General features: G+C 43.9%; 1 protein-coding gene across 1 annotated transcript in view; it reads left to right on the top strand.

Annotated features, from left to right (window-relative positions):
• LOC310790718 (methanethiol oxidase-like) overlaps window positions 1-25,344 on the top strand; it is an 80,591-nt gene that overhangs the window by 17,887 nt on the left and 37,360 nt on the right. The window contains exons 2-4 of the mRNA XM_083652457.1: window positions 4,553-4,606; window positions 15,069-15,181; window positions 24,534-24,719. Of these exons, the coding sequence (XP_083508583.1) occupies window positions 4,553-4,606; window positions 15,069-15,181; window positions 24,534-24,719 (353 nt within the window). The remainder of the gene's footprint in view (window positions 1-4,552; window positions 4,607-15,068; window positions 15,182-24,533; window positions 24,720-25,344) is intronic.

Here is a 25,344-nt window from a genome sequence, read left to right as displayed (position 1 = left end):
GAAATTTCTTCACATTTGGCTCAAACGTCAAAGTCTCGACAGACATGGATGTCGACTGCTCACTTGTTGGCGGAGGCATATATCCGCGGTGCGGTCGCTCTAGTTTACGGGATACTTTTTTACTTACTCAGGTAGTACTTTTACTTCTACTTGAGTAAATATTCTTATAAAGTAACCGCACTTTTACTTGAGTGCCGTTTTTGTTTACCCACCACTGCCTGTGTTTTTAGCTATGCTTGGGCTCTATCTTCCCAAAAGCGCTAATTTAGCGTTTGCGCTCGTTTAACGCCATGCACAATGCAAATTGGGGGCGGACACAAGCGCATGTCTGTGATAATTGTACTGGGCATTGGCTGCCACAAGCCAAAGCAGGCGTTTCAGTGCTAAAATGTGGTGATAGACGGCATTATGCTATCGTCAGCAGCGCGCAATTACTTTGCGCTAAGAGCTTTGAAAAGGACCTCTTATGCGCCAATTCCTCTCTGCGCTGAGTTGCGCACCATAATCTCCGTGCAGCGCAGCGCAGTGCAAGTAAAATCCCGTTTGGATATGTCATTACGCACAGCCTTGCCATGCCAGGACATCAAATTATGCTGCTAAAATTGGGTATTAGCAGATAATTCAGTGAGGCAATCAACTATAACTCACTGAGAAACTTTTATCACATCGCAAAGAGGGAAATTAATTGAGAAAACTTGTTGGACAATGGACATAGGCTATTTACCGTCATAACCCGGAGGGTCGTTGGCACCACAGACGATCTGTCAATAAGCTCTCTCTGTCCTCGCACGAGTGAGTACACTCTATTACGCATGGAGAGAATTACAGCATATTGCATGCCTCGGTGAGGCAACCTCGCGCAAACAGCCATTGCGAGACGGGAATCTGAGTGGTTTTGATTGACGTAATGCCCAGCCTTGCCTGGCCATGCCTGTGAATAATTCTGGTAGTTAAGACCGCCCAAATCCCGTTTGCGCAGGCATTTTGGGGCGCAGATGATTTTGGCACGGCTCTAATTTGCGTCTGCGACAGGTGCCGTAAACGTTTCCGCATCCCGGCCGAGAATTGCATCCCCAACATATTCCGGGGCTGTTTTAACTTAGAGATCACGTCTACCAGACGATTATATCACTTTTAAACAGTTACATTTCTGTATAAATGGTTACAAGTAAGCTTCCGTGAGGTGGGGATGCTTTTTTTCCTGCTGGGCGGGGGAGCAAAACTCGGCAGAACACCTGGCGGACGGCGCAAGGCGGACTGCTATCTTCCCGTGCCTTAAGGCACGTGCAAACTGGTGTGCAAGCGCTATTAGGGGATAGCGCCTGTCGGAAGATATAGCCCCCTTGTCTTTTATAAGTTAGATCTAACTCAGCACATGCTCTGTAAAGTTTATAAGTTAGATGTAACTCAGCACATGCTCTGTAAATTTTATAAGTTAGATCTAACTCAGCACATGCTCTGTAAAGTTTATAAGTTCGATCTAACTCAGCACATGCTCTGTAAAGTTTATAAGTTAGATCTAACTCAGCACATGCTCTGTAAAGTTTATAAGTTAGATGTAACTCAGCACATGCTCACAGTCCTCTGAGCCATGTTTGTAATAAAGGGCTTGGAAATAAAGGAACTTGAACTTGAAGCGTGCACAATGCTTGTGGCATCCTGCTGTGGGGTGTCAGCTCTTTCTCCCAAGTGGAAAAATGCACTTCTAATCAAGTAATTCAAATGAGCTTTAAAACTGAGATGTGAGTCTAAAATAACACCCAGGTTTTTCACTTCTGCTTTTGTTTGTTGTCATTCTGCAGTTTAGCCAGAGTTTAGTCCGAGGTTAGCTGTGTTGTCAGTGAAATCACACAATTTACTCATTTTGCTGGGGACTCCCCCTGCGACCCCTCGTGTTCGAGTATACAGGTCTACAGGGCTGCCAAGTTTCAGCCACAGTTAGGAGTGAGATTTGCCAGCCAGCAAAGCTGGCTTGCCGGCAAAAAATTTTTGGCCCTTTTTTAGGGTAGATTTAGAGGGATATCTCAATTTAAATTAACATTAGGATTACTGTTGTGATGTAATTATTCAGTCTTCACCCCCATGCCAGCTGCTCTCCCTGCACTGTCAGCCTCCTCGTGCTCTCTCTCTGTCTTTACTCTCTTTTACTCCCTCATCTCCTGTCTCCCCTGCAGTCTCATTCTCTGTCTCTTCCACTATTTCATCCTCTGTGTCTTCTGGAGTCTCATTTTCCTCCGCTCTGTCATTTTCTGTCAGATCCTCCACTGTTTCCTCTGACCTGGCAAGTTTGGCAGGGGGTGGTTGACCCTTCACTGCCCAGAATGACAGCAGATCTCTCTGCTGCTTCTTCTTCCATGACATCTTTCAAACAGACAAAAATCCAAGTGTGCAGTTAATGTAAATCCCCTTAGCTCATAGTAAGTATCAATTGGCTCACACATGCGTGATGATTTTAATGAACACTGCTTGTCACGGTTGTTTGATGTTAAACCCACAGCAGCAATGTGCCACGCTGTTCACTTACCCCGCTAGCCGGGCGCTTCTCGCTCATACTGAGCACATTAGCGCCCGGCGAACGTCACGCATTTCCCATCAAACACTGTGCCATTTTCACGGATATAACGCCAGCTCCTACCTGAGTCTTCACGTGAAGACGCTATCCGATACGCAACATCCTCTATTATACGGCTCTGGTTAGATGTAGGCAGGGGGGACTGATGATTGGTTAAAGTTAGGGTAAGAATATCGGTCAGCCAATCAGAGGCAGAATAGGGCGGGCTCACCCTGTGACAGACTCGAACTACGGCAAGCCGCAAGCAGCGAGTTATGGAAATATAAGAAGTGAGAGGGAAACATTTATGAGCGTGTGAAATAGCAAGTGTGGCGTGTGCGCGTGTGAAGAGGTTAACTTGCGTGACTCTCACTCTCAATGGGTGAGACTTGGCAGCTCTGGGTCTAGCTGCCGTCGGCAAGTCAAGGCTGACGTAGCATGTTTCCAGCTTGAGTCTGCAGAGGACAGAGACGGCTGTAGGCTCAGGTGGGATTATGGGTAACACAGTTTCTGGTTCTGGATCTGTTCAGGTTCGGGGTCCTGCACATACAGATGCCACGATGCTCGCCATTATGATTATGATATGGCTGAGCACAGCCGCCAGTGTGAGCGAGCCGCAGCCGAAACGATTACGATTACGAAAACTTTGTCCACAATGTGGAAATTTGTCTTTGGTTTCACCATAAGACATAAAAACATAAAACACAACATAAAAACATATAAGACAATATATTGTCTCAACATACACATTGATTAAAAAAATATAGCTCACAATACACAAGTCAAGTTTACAATTCAATCAACACACATTCACTTACATGCAACATGCACATTCATAAAAATACAACACATTACGCAAGACAAGTTTACAATACACTCAACACACACATACACACACACACACACACACACACACACTAGGGCTGTGAATCTTCACTGGCCTCACGATTCGATTTGATTACGATTCAGAGGGCTACGATTCGATTACGATTATCGATGCATCTTAAATCGATGCATCACTTTTTTCCCCAATACATGTTTTATTTTTTCTCACTTTCTTTTTTCTCACTGTGTGGCTACTTTTAAAGTAAAAGTGCATTTAGAATTGCATTGTATTATGATCCATAATTAAAATAAACAACTGCATGTACTTCCATTATATTTTATTTGATTATAAATATATATATATATATATATTTATTTATTTTTATTTTTTTAATAATCGATTTTTGACATTTGTGAATCGATGCAGAATCGTGCAGGTCCGCATCGCGATGCATCTTATAATCGATTATTTTTGACACCCCTAACACACACACACACACACACACACACACACACACACACACACTCAAACATACATATTCATAATAATACAGCTCAGTGAGCTCACAATACACAAGTCAAGTTTACAATACACAGGCCACTATACAGCCTATCAAATTAACCTACGGTGCATCACTGACCACCCTGTGTCTACCGGGTTTGTCAGGGAAAAAGTGAATGGGGTTTTAGAATGGGGATTTCACTTAAATGCATAAAATAAGGTCTGTGGTTAACAAAAGTTTATGGGAGCGTGAATTTGGGTTCAGCAGGATAATCTTCACAAACGTTAATAACTTTGGTGACTTTTGGAACGTAAATGCGTTTTCTTAACACAATTTTTAGAAACGCTTCAAAAGGCCACTATACACCCTATCAAATGAACCTATCGTGCACCACTGTCCACCCTGTGTCTACCGGATCTTCGTTTTATTTAATGCCTTGACAGCATCTGGGACAAAGGATTTCTTAGAGATATTTATATTTCCCATGGGTAATCTGTAATGCTTCCCTGAAGGTAAAAGGTCAAATTCACTGTACAGTGGGTGAGAGAGGTTAAAGGTCAAATTCACTGTACAGTGGGTGAGAGGGGTTGCTAGTGATTCTATCAGCTTTACTTCTCACTAGTTCATCCGACAGTACTCTATGTAACCTGTAACCTCTGACCCCTGTGTGCAGCTGGCTGCTCAGGATGTGGACCGGGGTACCGCAGCCCTCTGGACGCCATGAAGGGTAAGCAACCTCCCATGATGCACGTGTCCACACACTCTACATGTAGAGACGAGCAGTCGAGGTGTCAGACACCAGAAGCTATAATAAAGAATATACAACTCCATCAATACTTTAAAGAGGACATGGCACATTTGATCATATATGGTGTCAGCGCTACACGCAGCCTCAACCATTATAACCACGCATTTTAAGCGTAAAATTATGCACAGTCCGCTCATTGGAGAAGTGCAGTAAAGAGTCACATGCTTGCCTTTGAAGCTCCAATTCCAGGAGAAATCCAGTAAAACCAGACAAAGCCAAGTGCTCTGCTCCCCCCCCTCCCTTCATCCCGTCTGTCTGTCTCCATATATAGGCTATTATTCCATATTATTATGCTTCTCAAACCAATCTAACTGCAGTTTAAATACTGCAAGCATGTAAATACGCTACACTAGCAAGATCAAAGTGAAAAGAATGTTCTAAAAATTGGTGAAAGTTTGTCCAGAAAGATATCGTTTTCTCTCCCCTGCTACAGGTAGGATGATGCACATAAATATAGCCTACATTATGTAATGGCCCAATCCCAATTCCTATCTTCCCTCAATCTTAACCCTCAGTCTCAAAAATGCGCACTCCCGCGAAGTGCTAGTGCTGTCCCGATTCTCAGTGTGTTGAGTTAAGGGTGAAGTTTAAGGGCTGTATGTCCCTTACTTTTGAGATTTTCCAGGACCACCCTTGGCAGTGAGTGCGATCCCAGAATCCCTTGCTAGATCCATTCAGATGGAAGATGGCGGCGAAAGGAGGAAAAAAGCAGCCCTACAAAGTTAAGTATTTCCTTGTTAATAGCGATGTAAAAATTACGATAACCATTGTATTAGCTTAGTTTAATGTAATTTTATGGATTTCCGTTTTGGAATCCTATCAACAATTGTTGTTGCTAACTATCGATAGTCAGTAGCCGTGCTGGTGCGGTCAAGCCATATTATTATTATTATATTATATTATAACATTGTTAACGTTGTTACGAAATGCCATAATTCTCGGTGGTAATGTCGTTGTTGAGTTGTTTTTTTTATCAAGATACAGCCTACGTGTAATGTTTGCACGGACATTTTCGTAAGATGACCGGGCTAGCGTTATCTCCCAGGCTGTTTATCTAACGATAGATCATTAGATAAAAAGCATGGGAGATAACTGCAAACTATTATCACATGAACACGGTAGTCAGTAGTTACAACATCCAGCAGTGCCGATAACATGTTTCGGTTTAACTGATGACCGTGTTAACTCGGCTACGTTGCAACGTTAGCAATGTTATAATATAATATAATATAATAATAATAATATGGCTTGACCGCACCAGCACGGCTACTGACTATCGATAGTTAGCAACAACAAATGTGTTAGGCTCCAAAACGGAAATCCATAAAATGACATTTAAGATAATACAATGGTTATCGTAATTTCTACATCTATATTATCAAGGAAATATTTGTAGGGATGCTTTTTTCCTCTTCTTTTGAATTGACAGACTGGACGGAGCTTTGGCATATTGCTGCCCCCCACAGTCTGAAGACGTATCTCCCTTTAACTCATTGAGTGCCAAGGACGGACATGTTCGTCATTTCAAATAGTAACGTAGAGTGCCAAGGACGGACATGTTCGTCAATTGCGTTTTTTGACGGTGGGGCGTCGATCAAAGCCTTCTGCCTCTGATGTACAAATATTATAGCTATTGGATGTGTCTAACCTATTTTACAGAACCCTTAGGTGGCGACAGTGCTCTCCACATAACAGAAAGGCAAGGAAAAAACAAAGAAGAAGTCGTTATGGAAACGGAAATCGCATCGCATCCGTATGCATCGATATGCTGAAGCACGTTACTGCAGCTGTGCCTGCAGCAGCCAATCTGCTCCCACAATTGAGCCGGACAGCACATCCGCACATCCACACCGTGGAGTTGTTATTATTCTCAACTAGAAGCATCGTTGCCGGTGACAAACACACGCGGAACGCTGTAAAAAAGCAGGATGTCGATGTCCCTTCACTGTGCGCACAGCAAACTCAGCAGAGAGCCACCACAGACAGGAGGAGGAGTGTGCAGTTGAGGCGAGGCGAGGCGAGGCGGGGCGGGGCGGGGCGGGGGGGGGGGGGGGGGGGGGCACGCAGAGCAGCGCGCAACACCCAGACAGACCCAGGCAGCAGGACAGGATTGACAAACGCAAGCCAGAATATCCGATGCCCACCAGATGACTCAGTGAATGTGCTTGAAATGCTGCATTTCACAAAAGGCGGAATAACTCAGCTTCTAATTTGAAAAGTGTCTTTTTGCTCAAAACAGCCTATCTTCTCCGGCTCATAACTAAAGAACGGAAAATGGGATCAATAAACTTTTTTTTGCAGATGATAGAATAGAGTCTCATCGTTCTTTGTGCGTGTTCAGTGTTTACATAGTAATATCACACAATATTCTGTGGGCCTCGAGAAATCACTGAAAACGCTCTGAAACTCTGGCACTGGGAGCATCCGTTCTCCAAAAGTGGCTGGCACTCAATGAGTTAAGGGCTGTCCCATTTTAAAGTCGCAAGATAGCCCTTAACACTTAGTTTTGAGGGCTACTAAGATTGAGGGTTGAGCTTGAGGGTTAAGATTGAGGGTTAAGAAAAGAATTGGGATTGGGCCAAAGTAATTGCATAAATGTGTTTTTATTGTAAAACTAAAATGTGAAGTAGAGCCAATTTATTGGAGCGGACATCACAGTAGGACATGACAGTAGAAGCGCGTTACGCTGTCACTTATCTAAATCACGTTAAATCGACGAGGGATATATATAGGACCAGGATGACATATATGTTTCACATAGGGTGGTGTTTTCATTTCGATGTTTTATTTGGTCCAATATTGAAATGTTCTACAATTGCAGGTTGTGTTACCATTACACATTATTTACATCTACCTTTATATCTATTTCGGCTCATTTGGTTGCTATTTAGTAGCGAAATGGAGTAGCACAATGCATGCTGGGACATTTCACAGGCAGTGAACTTACAACTTCTTTTTCCTATGGGACGTGTGTTGTGTCTGTCTGAGCGAGGGAGTCAGAGAGAGACAGAGAAGGGTGACAGAGAAGAGGCAGAGGAGCGCTCCTCGCAACTGGCGCACTGAATAGGCCTGGTTTTCAAAAGCGCAAAGCTCTAAATTTCCGCCAGGTGGGAAGATATAGGCCGGCATTTAAGGCCGAAACGCCCATTCTCGCCCATTCAGGGAGTGCGCCACGCCCATTCAGCGTAAAGCGCATTTGCCAGCCTAAAGCCATGTTGATATCTTCCCGAGACAGGCGCAAGGCACGTTTTTTTTGCGTGTAAGGCCCGTTTTAGCGCCGAAGGCCTGTGGGAGAATAGGGGCCTAGGATTTTCTTTTATTTATGTATTTGATATGTACTGTGTGCGCACAGGACTACAGATGCAAATTAGCTCTTAGCTATTTCTGGTGCAATATATTTATTGTGTACTGTCCCTGCTCAAATAAACAATAAAGATAAAGATAAAGATTTGCATTTCACCTCAGACAAGACAGGACACTGCTTTAAGTCTGAAATTTACCTAGATTTGCTAGGAAGATAAAAGCAACAACAAAAACATTTAACCTTTTCGCCAGCTAGGGCACTAGATGACACCACGAGGTTGACAGTACAGTACAGTACAGTACAGTATAGTACAGTATAGTAGTGGAGTGTTGGTAGTAATAAGAATTTGGAATGTTTTGATGAATCAAAACAACCACAATCCAAGCCAGAAACACAACAGCATATGCTGTGAGCCTGTTAGAATTCAAAATCCTTACTACATACCAACATCTAACTAGCCTGTACTACACTTTACTGTACTGTACAGTCAACCTAGTGATGTCATCTAGCAGCGCCCTTAGCGCCTAAAGTGAATGTTAATCTTTCTAGCAAATCTAGGTAAATTTCAGACTTGAAAGCAGTCTTGTCTGTTGTTAAATGCAAATTAATTAGAGTCATGTCCTCTTTAATCTCAGCCTGAAAACGCTATTTAAAGATTTAATTTGAACATGAAAACTCTAAAAGATTTAATCTGAGTCTGAAACCTCTATTTACAAATTTAATCTGAGCCTGAAAACCCTATTTAAAGATTTTGGGCCCCATCTTCCCAACGGCGGTAATTTTGCGTTAGCGACCGTTTTGCGCTGGAATAGCAAAGCCCTAATTGTGGGCGTGTCGGCCCGCTGCGCTTCACATCATCTCGGCGCACTTCTCTATAGGCGTGTTTATGCCCAAAAGCATTGTGGAGGTGTGGTCATGCCCATAAAACCACAGCGTCACGTCAGCAACTTCCTCCTTCACTGAGAGGGACTAGAGTGAGAGAGAGAAAGAGGGAGAGAGAAAAGATAGCCTAGATGGGGAGAGAGAGGGAGAGAGAGAGAGATGTGAGGCTGTCATGCATAGAAATCAAATAACGTGCTCATGCCCACCTATGAATCACCTGTGGTATTATTGCCATTTCACACGCTGAAAAAGGGCTGCTGCCCAAACGTCTGTATGCTTATCCCTTTTCGGGCTCTCTTCTATCTCCGCTGCGGTAATATACTGCATGCGTAATTACGCAGTGTACTGAGAGCCGCGATGAGTGATGCTGCTCTATTTGAAGAAGTTGAATTTTGTTCCACCAACACACATTATTAATCAGCTATTTTCTATTCGTTTCTATTAATATATATACATCGAATCCCACCAATTTAGTGTCATTTTCCCCTTGGCGCACATAAAGACACATGCTTCCGTCACTGTCTGCTTGATGGAGAGAGGGACTTCAGCTGCCATCCTATGGGCTGATTTATGTGCCACCTCAAATTGAATTCGAATTGCTCTTTTTGAATTCGAAATTTTGAATTTTGAATTTGAATTGCTCTTTTTGAATTCGAAATTTTGAATTTTGAATTTGAATTGCTCTTTTTGAATTCGAAATTTTGAATTTTGAATTTGAATTGCTCTTTTTGAATTCGAAATTTTTCATTTTGAAATTGAATTGCTCTATTTGAATTCAAATTTTTTCATTTTGAAATTGAATTGCTGTTTTTTATTTTGAAATTTTTATTTTTTAATGTGAGTTGAAAAACTGAATCTGAATAGCATAATTTTAAACTGAATTTATTTGCTTTGAAATTATTCAGTTTCCACATTCCTATTTCAAAATTCAATTCAAAATTTTCAGAATCTTGTGTTCAAAAATTTCAACATGTGTGTGCGCCATCCGGGTCCTCAAGGAGGAAGAGGAGGAAGGAGGAAGAGCAATCGAGCGCTGATTGACCTAACTCCTTTTTGGCCGAGGCAGTCACCACACACCCACAGTGGCGTGCCGTCCATTAGGCGAACTAGGCAAATGCTAAGGGCGCTTGAGCCGTTAGGGGCGCCAGAGAGGGTAAAAAAAAAAAAAAAAAAATTTTTTTTTTTTTTTTACAAATACTTTTTCATGATAATAGGCCTACTATTATTTTACAATAGTAGACAAAAATAAGAACAACAACGTCTTGAGTCTTTAAATAATAGTGAAATCATTTTTCTAATTCTGGCTTTCTGGCTGCCCGGGCTGCAGCACTTTCACCATGGTCCCTAATCCATACCACCCCACCCACTGCGCGGCCGCGCCCCCTTCTACCTGCTCGGAGCTTTTTCCCAGAGTGGGGGAAGGGAGCTGGAAGGTGGGTGCTGAGGGTGCTGCAGCACCCCCTGGTGGCAAGAAATGGATTTTCGAAATTGTTGGATTTGGCTGTCTTGTGTTTATACCACCAACAAGATGCATTAAAAAACAGTTTGTGCTTCCCAGCTCTAATCTTATTTCATACGCTCTCTCTTCAAAAGTGTTTGATTTTCATCATAATCTGGTTTTCCATAATAATAATAATAATAATAAGTTCAGTGTTTATGCCTGTGTTTCTGTCTGTTGTAGTGTAAAACGACTAAAGGGAGAGCAGGTGCTTACATGAAAGTGAGTGAGAAAAGGAGAAGATACTGAATAATGACATCACAACAGTATAATCCTAATGTTAATTTAAAATTAAATATTCTTCTAAATATGGATGAAAGTCCAAAAAACATAACATTTTCTTCGGCGCTGCCCTCGCGGGCAGCACCGAGAGACCCTTCCTTACAGCACCCCCTACCTAAAAGTACTTCCAGCGCCACTGGGGAAGGGCGATTCTGAGCCTGCACTGCAGTGCTGGATTAGCTGCGATATAATTTTTATTATATTTTCTTTGGGGGAGGGGGGGGGCACCAGCAAAAATCTTGCCTAGGGCACCAACTTGGTCAGGCACGCCACTGCACACCCACTCCCGCTAGAACGATTTGGTCTTGTTGTATTCAGGTTCGCTACAATCATAGAAGACCACTTTGAGTTGAACAAGGATGTTTATACAGTATATATCATTGAACAGTGTGAAAGGGCATAACTCATTAGACATTGGACTTACTCATCTTGTGTGCAAATTGTCACCGGACACCGTGCTCACGACTAGATGGTTCAGTGCCAAGATGAGTAAGTCCACGCTGACAAAGTAGCCAACCCATGTGTATACGAGGGATCAGTGTTGTAAACGAAGCTGGGGCAAACTTATAATGGGACCCTATTGAGCCAGCCTAGTTAGCAGGCTCGTGCTTGTTGTATTTGTTTATCCATGATTGATTGAGTTTGACACTGTGCATGTTTGTTTATAGTGGTTTCAGATACATTTGACTTTTATCTAGCATTTATTAGCGATTTGTATTGATTTATATTTGGAATAGAAGCATTATCCATAACCTGCCACCAGGGCGGCAGTATGACTGGGGTTAATGTTAAGAGGGCTACAAATTCGTAGAAGAAGAGTGCTTTTCCCATGAAGAAGAGACAACGTTAACTCAGACTACTGACTGAATGAATGAGTTATGCCCTTTCACACTGTTCAATGATATATACTGTATAAACATCCTTGTTCAACTCAAAGTGGTCTTCTATGATTGTAGCGAACCTGAATACAACAAGACCAAATAGTTCTAGCGGGAGTGGGTGTGTGGTGACTGCCTCGGCCAAAAAGGAGTTAGGTCAATCAGCGCTCGATTGCTCTTCCTCCTTCCTCCTCTTCCTCCTTGAGGACCCGGATGGCGCACACACATGTTGAAATTTTTGAACACAAGATTCTGAAAATTTTGAATTGAATTTTGAAATAGGAATGTGGAAACTGAATAATTTCAAAGCAAATAAATTCAGTTTAAAATTATGCTATTCAGATTCAGTTTTTCAACTCACATTAAAAAATAAAAATTTCAAAATAAAAAACAGCAATTCAATTTCAAAATGAAAAAATTCAAATTCAAATAGAGCAATTCAAATTCAAATAGAGCAATTCAATTTCAAAATGAAACAATTCGAATTCAAATAGAGCAATTCAATTTCAAAATGAAAAATTTCGAATTCAAAAAGAGCAATTCAAATTCAAAATTCAAAATTTTGAATTCAAGTTGAGCAATTCGAATTCAATTTGAGGTGGCACATGAATCAGCCCATACCATCCGCGCTGTGGAGAAGCTGGTCTTACATGCGTGCAATTGCAGGGAAAGAGGTTACTGTACTGGCCGGACACAGGTGTTGTGCGAAAAAATAAGATAGGGCCCTTAATCTGCGATCAGTTAGGTGAAGTTAGAAGTTAAGTAAGAAGTTAAGGTACAGCTCACCCTAAAATCCAAAATACTTATTTTTCCTCTCACCTCTGGTGCTATTGTTTTGTATTGCGTTAGAGTTTTGGAGATATCGGCTGTACAGATTTATTTTCTGCCTTCTCACCAATACAATGGAACTGGATGGCACTCGGCTTGTGGTGCTCAAGCACCAAAAAAATACATTTGAGAAAATAAATAACAATGTCTCTTTCCAGAAATCATGACCAGAGGGCTGTACCACAAATGTTGTATAAGAAGATCCAGGATCTGTCCCTTGATCTGGTTTGGCTAAACCATATAATTGCCATCTAGCTGGATTCTAGTTAAGTCATACTACGAATGTAGTTATCAACTCGTTAAGTGGAATCAGGTTTTCCTAATCAAGCTGAGAGCGCGTGCACATGAAAATGCCCGTGCACAGGAGCTCGTGCCCACAAAAGAGGTGTGGTTTTTAACAACTAGCCAATCACAATGCAATATGGACTGCTCCAGCTTCTACAGCGCCAGACACGCCTATTTCCTCGTTCATTCAAAGCGCAAATCGTGAAGCTTTACTATGTATGTCAGAATCAAAATCCGCGTTGGATATTATTAGTCTGTTCCTGAATGACTGTCTAAAGTTACCACTTTTATTCACATCAGTAATTTCTTTGAAGAGCGGTTTCTGCCTCCACGTAGGCTATCTACAGCAGCTCAATTCACCCTCTCAATAAACTCAATATAACCTGCATGTCTATCTCCAAAATCCGTAGGCATTTTTAGACCAGTTAGGCTCAATGAATAATAATGATCTCATGATGTGTTTGGTCACACTGATGGAATAATTCCTATAGGCTATAAAAAAATAATGATAAAAAAATAAAAAAAGGCTGCTGAACTGAATCGACACGGTACGTGCGGGCATAGATTTCATTGATAAAAAATAGCCTATTTTGTGGTCACATATGCTATTGGCAGCAGAGTCGCATACTCCATATTTCATACAAGGACTATGCTGGAAATAATATGAAGTTCAATCACATCATACAGGCCAAAAGCAACACAGTTGCAGCTGCAAAATGCAGGAGTAGCCTAGATATGAATAATCTGTGTGCAGGCGATCCCATATTAAATTGCTGAGATAGTAGTAGGCTATTCTGGCATGTTTGACCATGTCCAACCCAACGTCAGCCTCAGCTCCGTTGCGCACACGGCACCGTGCACTTTGGAGACGTTTATGTAACCTTTTTATGCCGGTTTAGTGATATTTCTCCACTCACCGTTCAACTGCAATCGATCGGCGGGGTCAAACAACGTATCTAGACTACTTGAGAGCACAAAAATGAATATATAAAAACATATTCCAAAGTGGTAAGTAGGGCTTAATTTAAATATAGCCTGCAACAATTGCAAGGCTTCAGTCCTTGATTAATTCAACAGGAGCCATTTTTTTCTTTTTTCTTTTTCTTTTTCATTTGAATGCAATGTATTTTTCATATGGGGACCATATGAATGGCAACTCTCTGTTTCCAGAGAGCTGATTGGTAAGCAGGTGGGTCTTTCATGGGTTTTGATCTTATCCTCTGAATTTAACCTGCTACAAAGCAGGTTAGCCGTAGAGCTGGGATACTCAACTTGCTTTGCCCGGGGGCCACTTTCGTGAAATGATAGAAGGCCAGGGGCCAGTTAATAAACAATCAATATACATTTTTCTGTAGCAGATTGTAGGTTTTTGGGGTGTCAGCCGGAGTTTAGTCTGACAATGTTGTGCACACCGGATAGTTAGTTAGGTTAAGTACATACATAAGTGCCTGGGTAGCAAGCAGATGGCGGTATTTGACAATTTAGCAGCTAAATCATAGATTATTGAAAGATATTCCATATTCCAGACTGAAATGCTATAACAGAAGTGGAGTATTGGCCAGAATGACATGAACATTTGGACACTTATTCAGCGGGTATCTTGCTTTTTTTTTTTTTTGCAATTCCATCGCGGGCCACACAGGGGGCGCCCGCGGGCCGCATGTGGCCCGCGGCCGCCAGTTGAGTATCACTGCCGTAGAGCATAAGTTGCTATGGTGATCTATCTCGGTAAGAAGTTAACTAGCGTCGTGGGGGGTCACCCCTATGCTCCCACATTTAGGGTTAGGGTTAGGGTTAGTTACTAGCTGCTAGATACTAGCTGCTGCCCTAGCAACTGAGCTGCAGTTTCATGTAGGAACTAGCTAGCAGCTAGAGGGTGTAGTTCGGTCGAAAGAAAATAGTTCCTACATTAAACTGCTCACAACAAGGTCTGTGGATTATCTTGAGTAACCGGGTCATGATTTCTGGAAAGAGACATTGCTGTTGAGTTTTTCAAATGTATGTTTTTGTCGCTTTGACCACCACCAGCCGAGTGCCATCCAGTTCCATTGTATTGGAGAAGGCAGACATCTCTATGCCCGATATCTCCAAAACTCAGACAACTAACACAATAGCACTACAGGTGTGTGTGTGTGTGTGGGGGGGGGGGGGGTGTATGTATTTTGGATTTTAGGGTGAGCTGTCCCTTTAAGTAATGGAGAGTTTCATTGTTTTGGAGAAACTTTGCTTCCTGAAGTCTGTCATTCAGAAATAGGACAAGTGTTTCCCTCCTTTGCCACAACTAAAGGTTCCAAAACTCATCATGGCTTCAGGCAGAACCCAGAGTGAGTGTTCTAACAGTGAAGGTTCATAAGAGCTGGAGGTGATCTCATTCTGCATCGCACTGAGCTGAGGAGGTGGCTGGTCTGTGTGGTCCTCTCTCAGGTCCTCGGGAGCAGATCGTCTACCTGCCCTGCATCTACCGCAACACCGGCGTGCAGAAGCCCGACTACCTGGCCACCGTCGACGTCAACCCAAAGTCCTCCACCTTCTCCCAGGTAGACTCAGCTGAGACTAGGGGCCCTATCTCAGCAAAAGCGCTTTTTGCAAAAGCGAATTTAGCGCTTGCACGTGTTTAGCGCCGAGCGCAATGCAAATTGTGGGCATGGTGAAGTGTAAAATGCCTGTGCGGCCGGCGCAAAAGCTTTAAATAGGCATGAATTGAGAATTATGCAGGCCACACTGATTGGTTTGATTAAAGGAAAGGAGCTGAGAAATTATGACCCCGTTAGTCAAGATAATCCACAGACCTTGTTATGAGCAGTTTCATGAAGGAACTATTTTCTTTTGACCGAACTACACCTGCTAGCTGCTAGCTAGTTCCTACAGGAGACTGCAAAAGAAAATAGTTCCTACATGAAACCGCTCACAACAAGGCCTGTGGATTATCTTGGGTAACCAAGTCATGATTTCTGGAAAGAGACAATGTTGTTGAATTTTTGCCATCTAGTTCCATTGTATTCAAGAGAAGGCAGACATCTCGGTAACACTTTACAATACTGGTGCAAACATGTGCATGAATGCATGCTTAACTCATGATGAATTAAGCCATTAATTGATGCTTACCGCATCATCAACTAATGAAAGGTATGTTTGATGAACACACCGAGTCATATATGAATTACTATTAATTAAGTAGGCTATGCCTATATCATCATAGTTAATTCCTCATCAACACATACATTAACACACTGTGTTCAATAATACCGTAATTCATGTGTTAATTACCACTATCGACATCTGGCTCCCTGCAACCGGAACTTTAGCGTTACCAGACCGCAATGCCGATAGCCCACAATCCGAACCAGCTGAGCGAGGCGGTGTGCAGCGTGTCAGGGACCGGCTGGATCTAACCTCTCCCAGCCATTTTACCTCGTTCATCATGGGCATTCCTTCCTCTTCGAAGCTTGGTCCACAGAACATGTGGCCGGTGTTTTGTGCCTATCTTACCGGGTGTCTAAATGCACGACCCAGCAGGCCAGCCACCCCCAGGCTAAGAGCCTCTCTCCCGGCCCGACACCCAGGGCAGCCCAGGGTCTGTCTGAGAGCAGGTCACTGGGGGCTGGGTTTACCCAGGCTACCACCACCCAACCCCTACCCGCCCTGCCCCTCACCTTGCCTGGGTCCCACACCTCCGGCCGAGACCCCTTCAGAACCTCTTAGCCGGGTACGGCTATTTCAGCAGCTGTAGTAGCTATCATTCAGATGTTGCTGCTCTGATATAGGCTATGCGTGTAGTAGCCCCGAACCAGACCAACTCCAACACATTCTCTGACGTTGTATCCACTGTGCATCTCCAACAGACATCAAACACTGGATGTATGTCTTGTAGGCTCTATATGCCAAGAACCACATATATATGTATGAGTTAAGTGTTGTGCCTCACAAGTGCCTATATCATTATGTATGAATTAATTGTTATGTGCCACAAATGGTAAAGTCACGACATACTTATGTATTAATTAATAGTTTTGTGCCACATATTGTAAAGTCACGACATAATGATATCCTCACAAATCATTAGCTGATGCTGATCATGAAATCACTTTTACGGTATACAGTATAGTCATGAGAACAATTCAAAATATATAGGTAATCAGTGAAGACCATCATTGGAGTTATAAAAGCACATTTATTTATCAAGTTTGTGAACATGTCCCCCCAAAGTCTGCCCTGGAGCAAGGACTCGCTCTCCAGTGCCCCTGGGAAACAGTCTGGCCTCTCCCCTCTCCTCCCCACGGCCCGCGTTGCTCGATCTCTCCGGCGGGTCCAGCTCTCGTCCTTTTTCACTTGTGTTGCTCTTCACTTCCCGAACCAACGTGACTGTAGCGACAGGTCTCCACCATGCACGCACACACAACAAACAAGCTAGCTAAATTGCTACGGCTAGCTACCTGAAACTCTAACAAACCCGCTCGTTCCTCTTGCGATTGGTATCCATTCGACACTGCCACCACCACTGTGACCGACTCTTAGGCTTTGCAGTTTGTACTCTTTGTAGAATAAGAACACGGAGGCAGCTGTTGATATTTGCAAAACGAACACCACCTTGTGCAACCCAGCTAGTTGCTCTCGACCACGAGGATAAGTGTCAAGAAAGACATGGCACACAAACAATTACTTCCGTTGCCTCAGCCTGCCATCAAAAATAAAAGCACGCAGAACTCAGTACTGCGTAGCTGGTTACAACATGAATTTCGACTTTTATTCTGAAAGTCTTGGCCGGAAACAATATGTTTTCTCGTGGTTACCTTGACAGTGGCCCAGCTACAATGGTGTCTGATATGAGAACATGTTGCAGGTCAGGATGTCAAACAAATAGCACGCTCACAGTGCGCTTTTAGCCTATTTCGGATTACCAGGGGCAAATCCCAAAGATACATGCAGCGGATGACAGATTGGGTAAACACATGGGCTCTTTTAGGCTACCCAGCGAGCATTTTTCGGTTGAAAAGACGTTTAAAAAACGTTTAGGGTCAACGTTGAAAAAACGTGCAAGGAAGGTTTGAAAGTGAAAGTTTTTTCACCCACTATTTGCAGACGTTTATTGAACGTTCAGATTTAGACCATATTTCACCAGGATCTTAAATTAAAGATTTAGCAGCGCACACGGGATTCGAACCCCGCTTTCCCACATTCAAGCCAGTCCGCTGTACGCGCTGAGCTATACATTTTCTTATACTCTGTAGAGAGCTGGGCACATATATACTCTATCTTGCACACAACTTGTAGACTACATGATTGTCGACGATCGGAGGACAAGTTATTTTATGTGATGTGTACGAGACTATTATATTAATGTAACAGACTAAAATTATGTTGTGTGTGTGTGTTGTCTATAGGCTGTAGCCTATGGCTTCAGAGGTTAACTTAATTTAACACCAGAGACTGAGGAGGTACACAGAGCCTCGTATACAATAACATAGCGTGCCCAGAGCACCTCGTTCCGCACTTGGTGCAGACCGGTGCAGACTTGCTTTGGTCTAGTCTAGTCAGTCACGGTTAGTATAGCTAGCAAGTACTTGCGCATGCGCGTTGCTGCAGGAACTGAATTCATTATTTTATAGTATTGCGCTAAACTATTAACCATAGTTGTGTCCTGGAAGCTTTTTGCTGGCACCACATAGCCTATATAGTCCCATATTTATGATAGTTCATGTGACCTAAAATGCGTTGAAATGTAGTTTTCGTATAGACCAGATTTCAACTCTCAGTTACACAATAAAATGGACAAATGCCAATTCACACACTATCAATATTGCCTCTATTCCAAGCTACAACAAATGTTTTAACACCTTAAGTGCCATAGCCGAAATAATTCGTCTTACATAATCCAACGCTTAAGTGCCAGAGCCGAGTTTACTCGTCTTACATAAACTTTTTTTTTTTTTTGACGGTGGGACATCAATCAACAACTTTTACATCTTCGAGATCACTATTGGAGCAAGATAATGTGTATAATCTATTTTACCGACCCACTAAGTGTTGACAGTGCTCCCCCAGATGACCGAAATCAAAGAAAAAACTGCCGCGGGACCAAGCCGTTCAAGGAAATGCCGTGGCGATTTTACAGTAATCCATTCAAGACTTGTCTTGCCTGAGAGCGGCCGCGCACCGGCAGCAGCACACAGAGAGCGGAGAGCGATTTGCAAAATAGATCATAGGTGAAACACACTTTGAAACACCTCAGAAAGGCCAGAATCAACATCTGCCCATCGCCCACGCATTCCCCGGCCCATCTTGACTCGCACAAGGAGCGTCCGCACGCAGGCAAGCAGGCAGGCAGGCACACAGGCAGGCAGCAGCAAAAGCGCTTCTGACACGCCCGCTGTACAGCCAGGAGGAAGGAGGAGAAGACACACGGAGGGAGGAGTTTGAATGAGAGGGGTGTTTCCTGTTGTTATGGAGGAAATTACTGTTCAAAACTATTGTTTAGAATGTCTGACGGTCTTACTGATGCCAAAAATGAATGGTTAAAGTGACTGTTTCACAAAAAGCCATTTATCTCTGAATAAATTTCCAGACGCTGAAACCATGCTGTACTCAACGGCTAATATCTACATAACTACTAACTCTGCAAACTAACTCTTTTAGACAGAGAAAGCACACATTCTATTAGTTATTTTTAGATGATTGGTGTTCATGAATTCTTAACAGAAAAGAATCCTCGGCTGTTGTTAAAATGAGCCAGAATCGTCAAAAACACCCCTGGCACAACTTACCTACAGGAATGAAAACATGGCTGGCATTCAATGTGTTAACAATATGATGCACCAAATTGTGTTTTTTTACACGTTGACGTTGTAACCGCATTTTAGCCGGTTGAAAAGAGGGTGAAATTAGGTCTTAGACGTTCAAACCCAATATCACCCAGATTTCAACTAAAAATCAACGTTGAAAAAACGTTTTGTGCTCGCTGGGTACTGTCAATTTGAGTTTACCCGTGAGCACCAAGCATCAATCACTCGATCAGCCTGAGCCACGAGAGGAACCTCCATAAAATAGCGTAGCCTACACTACTACACTAGTAACAAGTAATCAGAATGATAGCCTATTCGCCCATAAACACACGCTTCCCAGTCATACATATAGCGCCAGTGTCTCCGCCAGGCCACCACCACTGACAAACTACCGTAAACAGCAGAGGCGACTCCGCTGCACCCCGAACGCCTCTTTCCAGCCAGCTAGGCACCGGTCAAACAAAGAGAACTCTCTTTCCCCGAAGTCGAGTATGTTTTCCCTGAGATGTCGCTCGGACATAGCCTGGTAAACCAGCCCGTCACGTGAACTCACATTTCATTTGGTTTACCAGGCTAGCTCGGACAAGGAGGAGCGTGGCTAGCGCATCCCGTCTTCGTTATGCAACGGGGGAAACTCAATCGATTTCCCGGGTGCAGGCGACTGGATGGGTGGTGGTAGTAGGGGGGCTGCCCTGGGTGTCGGGCCGGGAGAGAGGCTCTTAGCCTGGGTAGTGGTAGAGGGTGGCTGGCCTGCTGGGTCGTGCATGGCCCATTTCCACCGCTGGTATCAACGCAGTAGACACCCGGTAAGATAGGCACAAAACACCGGCCACATGTTCTGCGTCCCTGCAGTGGACCAAGCTTCGAAGAGGAAGGAATGCCCATGATGAACAAGCTAATGGCTGGGAGAGGTTAGATCCAGCCGGTCCCTGACACGCTGCACACCGCCTCGCTCAGCTGGTTCTGATGTGGGCTATCGGCATTGCGGTCTGGTAACGCTAAAGTTCCGGTTGCAGGGAGCTGGATGTCGATAGTAATAATAATAATAATACATTTTATTTGGAGGCGCCTTTCAGAACACCCAAGGTCGCCTTACAGTGCATATAAAAACAGTTTCACGTAATAAGAACATATATTAAAAACAGGGCAAATTACAGCAGGAATAAAACATAGCTAAGAAGGAAGGAAAATGCAGATTGGTTGGGGAAAAGTGACATTAATAGTGGTAATTAACACATGAATTACGGTATTATTGAACACAGTGTGTTGATGTATGTGTTGATGAGGAATTAACTATGATGATATAGGCATAGCCTACTTAATTAATAGTAATTCATATATGACTCGGTGTGTTCATCAAACATACCTTTCATTAGTTGATGATGCGGTAAGCATCAATTAATGGCTTAATTCATCATGAGTTAAGCATGCATTCATGCACATGTTTGCACCAGTATTGTAAAGCGTTACCGACATCTCTGCGTATCTCCAAAATTCAGGCAACTATCCCAAAACCATATAGATGGATAAATACCACTACAGGAGAGAGGGAAAATATGTATTTTGGATCTTAGGGTGAGCTGTCCCTTTAAATAAGCTACATGTATAATACGCAATCAGGTCAGGTATTGCAGTTATTTATGTGTATAAATATCGTAAACTACATGTATAAACAATCAGGTCAGGTATTGTACCGTTATTTACGTGTATAAATAAGCTACATGTAGCCTATAGACAATCAGGTCAGGTGTTGCACAGTTATTTACCGTTCAATGATTTAGGCTTTGCATCAGATATTTTGGGAAGGGAAGGGGGAGGGGGGGGGGGTTCATATACACAGGGGTAGGTGATACAGGTTACTGCACATTGGGTGTTCAAGCTTGCAAGGTGTCCAAAGTGATCAAGAGTGAAGTCAAGTCATTCCAGTTTTTGCAAAAGTGGTCAAGTGAAAGATTTTATGTGTTAATCAGGGTGATGGCCTGGGTAGAAACTGTTTTTGTGTCTGTTAGTTTTGGCATACAGTGCTCTATAGCGCCTGCCAGAGGGGAGGAGTTGGAACAGATCATGACCGGGGTGAGATGGGTCTGTGATTATCTTTCCTGCCCGTTGTTTCACTCTGGAGGAGTTCAGTTCAGTTCAGTTCACTTTATTTATACAGGAAGGGATAAAAATGACATTTCACATGTACATTTAACTGGCCTGACTCAGTTACAAACTGGTTTTCAGCAGGTTCCTGTTCTGCAGTACATTAAACAAAAAATAATTAATATACAAGAACATGTTCAATTTCACTACATACAATTTTACAGACCTAACAAAAACAATTACATTTACAGACATTCATTCATTCATCAATACAAAAACGGCAACAGCAAAAAATTTAAACCTAGGGGTGAGTCGGATCAGTGATTACAGGTGTTTTCTAGCATCAGATGTTGTTTGTAGGCTTGTTTGAAATGTGAGATGGAGGTTATTTCTCTGGTGTGAAATGGGATCTCGTTCCAAATTTTGGTGTATGTGTGGAAGAATGATCTTAGTCCATAATTATTTTTGTATGCCGGTACTGGTATGAGTGCATGTGAGATTGATCTGGTGATGCGTTCTTGTCTTGTGTTCAGGGCCGTAGCTAGCTATGAGAACGGGGAGATCCGGACCTCCCCTAATATTTCAGAGGGATTTTTTTTTTTTTTTTTTTTTTTTTTTTTTAATAAAACAATCTGCATGGAAAAGCATGAAAAACACGGGATCGCTTTTATTTTGAAACGAAAGGCAGGTCAGGCAGGAAGTCATCTGACGCCACGTCCGCGGTAACTTGATTCCGAGAGAGCAGCAGCATGGTGGTGAGTGATGACTGTCTGTCTGCCTGGCGAGATAATTGAAGGTGAGCGAGCGAGTGAACAGTGAGCGAGTGAACGACAGACAGTGAGTGACACTGACAGATTTTTTAGCAACAACCAAGAAAGTAAGTGTCTAGTCTGTCTCTTAAGTAATGTTACCTGTGTGACACGTTGGGATGCTACTGGCTAATCATGCATGATGCCAATTGCCAAGCTCCCGAAGTCAGGTATGCAGGTGGCTATATGCATGGTTTCAGTTTCATGACCCAATAAGTAACAAAAAGAGGTGGTGTAAAGTTAAAAACAACATAATATATTTTATTTTATTTTTCAATCGTTCCTATCAGGAATAAATAAATGTCCCTCTGTATGTTTTTTTTATTATCGATGATGACTTTGTGTGTTGTGTACGGCTTGGGTTGTGTACCTGTGTTTGTAGGTGTCATTTTGATATGAATTTGGCTAAAACAGTTTGTGTTTGTTAGTTACAATTATGTTGACAGGAGAGCTGAGCAGGTGGTGACATGAAAGAGAATATACTGAATAATGACATCACAACAGTATAATCCTAATGTTGATTTAAAATGATATATTACTCTAAATATGGCTTAAAAAGGGAAAAAGAAAAAAAAATCCGCCTCCCCTTGCTGGACCTCCCCTATTTCGGAACCCTGGCTACGGCCCTGCTTGTGTTGTGTCTTGGGAGTAAAGCTGTAAGTGTTGGAGAAGAGTACAGGTCCTGGATGGAGGGCAGTTTGGCACAGATGATTTTCTCTGCAGTCCTGACTGTCCGTTGCAGTTTGTGCCTGTCATGTTTGGTGGCTGAGCCAAACCAGACGGAGATGGAGTTGCAGAGGACAGACTGGATGATGGCGGTGTAGAAGTGGATCAGTAGCTCCTCAAGCAGTTTGTACTTCCTGAGCTGGCGTAGGAAGTACAACCTCTGCTGTGCCTTCTTGGTGATGGTGTCTATGTTGGCCTCCCACTTGAGGTCCTGGGAGATTATGGATCCTAGGAACTTGTAGCATTCCACTGTAGACACAGTGCTGTTGGATATGGTGTGTGTGTGTGTGGGGGGGGGGGGGCGGGGGGGCAGTGCTGGGGGGATCCTCCTGAACTCCACTATCATCTCTACAGTTTTCAGTTCATTCAGCTCCAGGTTGTTCTGACCGCACCAGAGGGCCAGCTGTTCCACCTCCCGTCTGTAAGCAGACTCATCACCGTCCTTGATGAGACCGATGACCGTTGTGTCGTCTGCAAACTTCAGTTTGACCGATGGGTCCCTGGATATGCAGTCGCTCGTGCAGAGGAGGAACCAGGGGGAGCACACACCCCTGGGGGGCACCAGTGCTGATTATCCGGATGCTGGATGTGATTTTCCCCAGCTTCACCTGTCTGTCAGGAAGTTTATGATACATTTGCAGGTGGAGGCTGGCACACCAAGTTGGGTGAGTCTGGAGCAGTGGAGGATTTCAGGGATGATGGTCAGATGGTGTTAAACGCCGAACTGAAGTCCACAAACAGGATCCTGGCATATGTCCCTGGGGAGTCGAGATGTTGCAGTATGTGGTGTAGTCCAGTGTTGACTGCATCATCCACTGACCTGTTTGCCCGGTAGGCAAACTGCAGGGGGTCCAGCAGGTGTCCTGTCACGTCCTTCATGTGGTCCAACACCAGTCTCTCGAAGGATTTCATCACCACAGACGTCAGGGCGACGGGCCTGTAGTCATTAAGTCCTGTGATGGAGGCCTTCTTTGGAACTGGGTGATCTGTTGAAGATTCAAGTGAAGATAGGGGTCAGCTGGTCAGCACAGGCTTTCAGACAGGATGGAGACACTCTGTCTGGGCCCGGGGCCTTAGCAGTCTTCTGTCGCTGAAACAGTTTTCGCACTTCTTCCTCGTAGATCTTCAGTGCTGGTGGGGCGGCAGCAGGGGAGAGGTGTGTGGGGGTGGTAGGAGGAGGAGAGGGTGGTGAGGTGGCAGGAGCATCTTATTACATCACATCATAGGCATTGATGTCATAGGTATTGTGACATCATCAGTGATGTCAGCAGGCGATTGTGTACCCCGAAGGGTAAATGTACCGGAAGACCTGCGGAAACTTGTCTATAGCACACCCAAGTCTTTTAGAATCGAAGAGGCAAGGACATCTTGTTTTATACAAAATGGGACCTCTAATTTGTGTTAATGTGTTTTCTGAAGTTGCAGTGCTTTGAGCTCTCTCTCTCTCTCTTGGCCACCATACTAACCACCTGACCCCTGACCCCTGGCAGGTGGTGCACCGGCTGCCCATGCTGAACCTTGGTGATGAGCTACACCACTCGGGCTGGAACGCCTGCAGCAGCTGCTTCGGCGACGCCTCCAAGAAACGCAACCGCCTCATCCTGCCCTCGCTCATCTCCTCACGTGTCTATGTGATCGACGTGGGGACGGACCCCCGCGCACCACGCATACACAAGGTCAGAGAGACCCCCGCGCCCCACGCATACACAAGGTCAGAGAGACCCCCGCACACCACGCATACACAAGGTCAGAGAGACCCCCACACACCACGCATACACAAGGTCAGAGAGACCCCCACACACCACACATACACAAGGTCAGAGAGACCCCCACACACCACGCATACACAAGGTCAGAGAGACCCCCACACACCACGCATACACAAGGTCAGAGAGACCCCCACACACCACACATACACAAGGTCAGAGAGACCCCCGCGCACCACGCATACACAAGGTCAGAGAGACCCCCGCGCACCACGCATACACAAGGTCAGAGAGACCCCCACACACCACACATACACAAGGTCAGAGAGACCCCCACACACCACGCATACACAAGGTCAGAGAGACCCCCACACACCACACATACACAAGGTCAGAGAGACCCCCGTGCACCACGCATACACAAGGTCAGAGAGACCCCCGCGCATCACGCATACACAAGGTCAGAGAGACCCCCACACACCACACATACACAAGGTCAGAGAGACCCCCATAGACCACACATACACAAGGTCAGAGAGACCCCCACACACCACACATACACAAGGTCAGAGAGACCCCCATAGACCACACATAC

The sequence above is a fragment of the Poromitra crassiceps genome, assembly GCF_964638095.1.
Source record: "Poromitra crassiceps genome assembly, chromosome: 15".
In the NCBI taxonomy this organism is placed as follows: domain Eukaryota; kingdom Metazoa; phylum Chordata; class Actinopteri; order Beryciformes; family Melamphaidae; genus Poromitra; species Poromitra crassiceps.
Note: the sequence above shows the minus strand (reverse complement) of the source record. Positions and strands in the feature narration are given on the sequence as shown.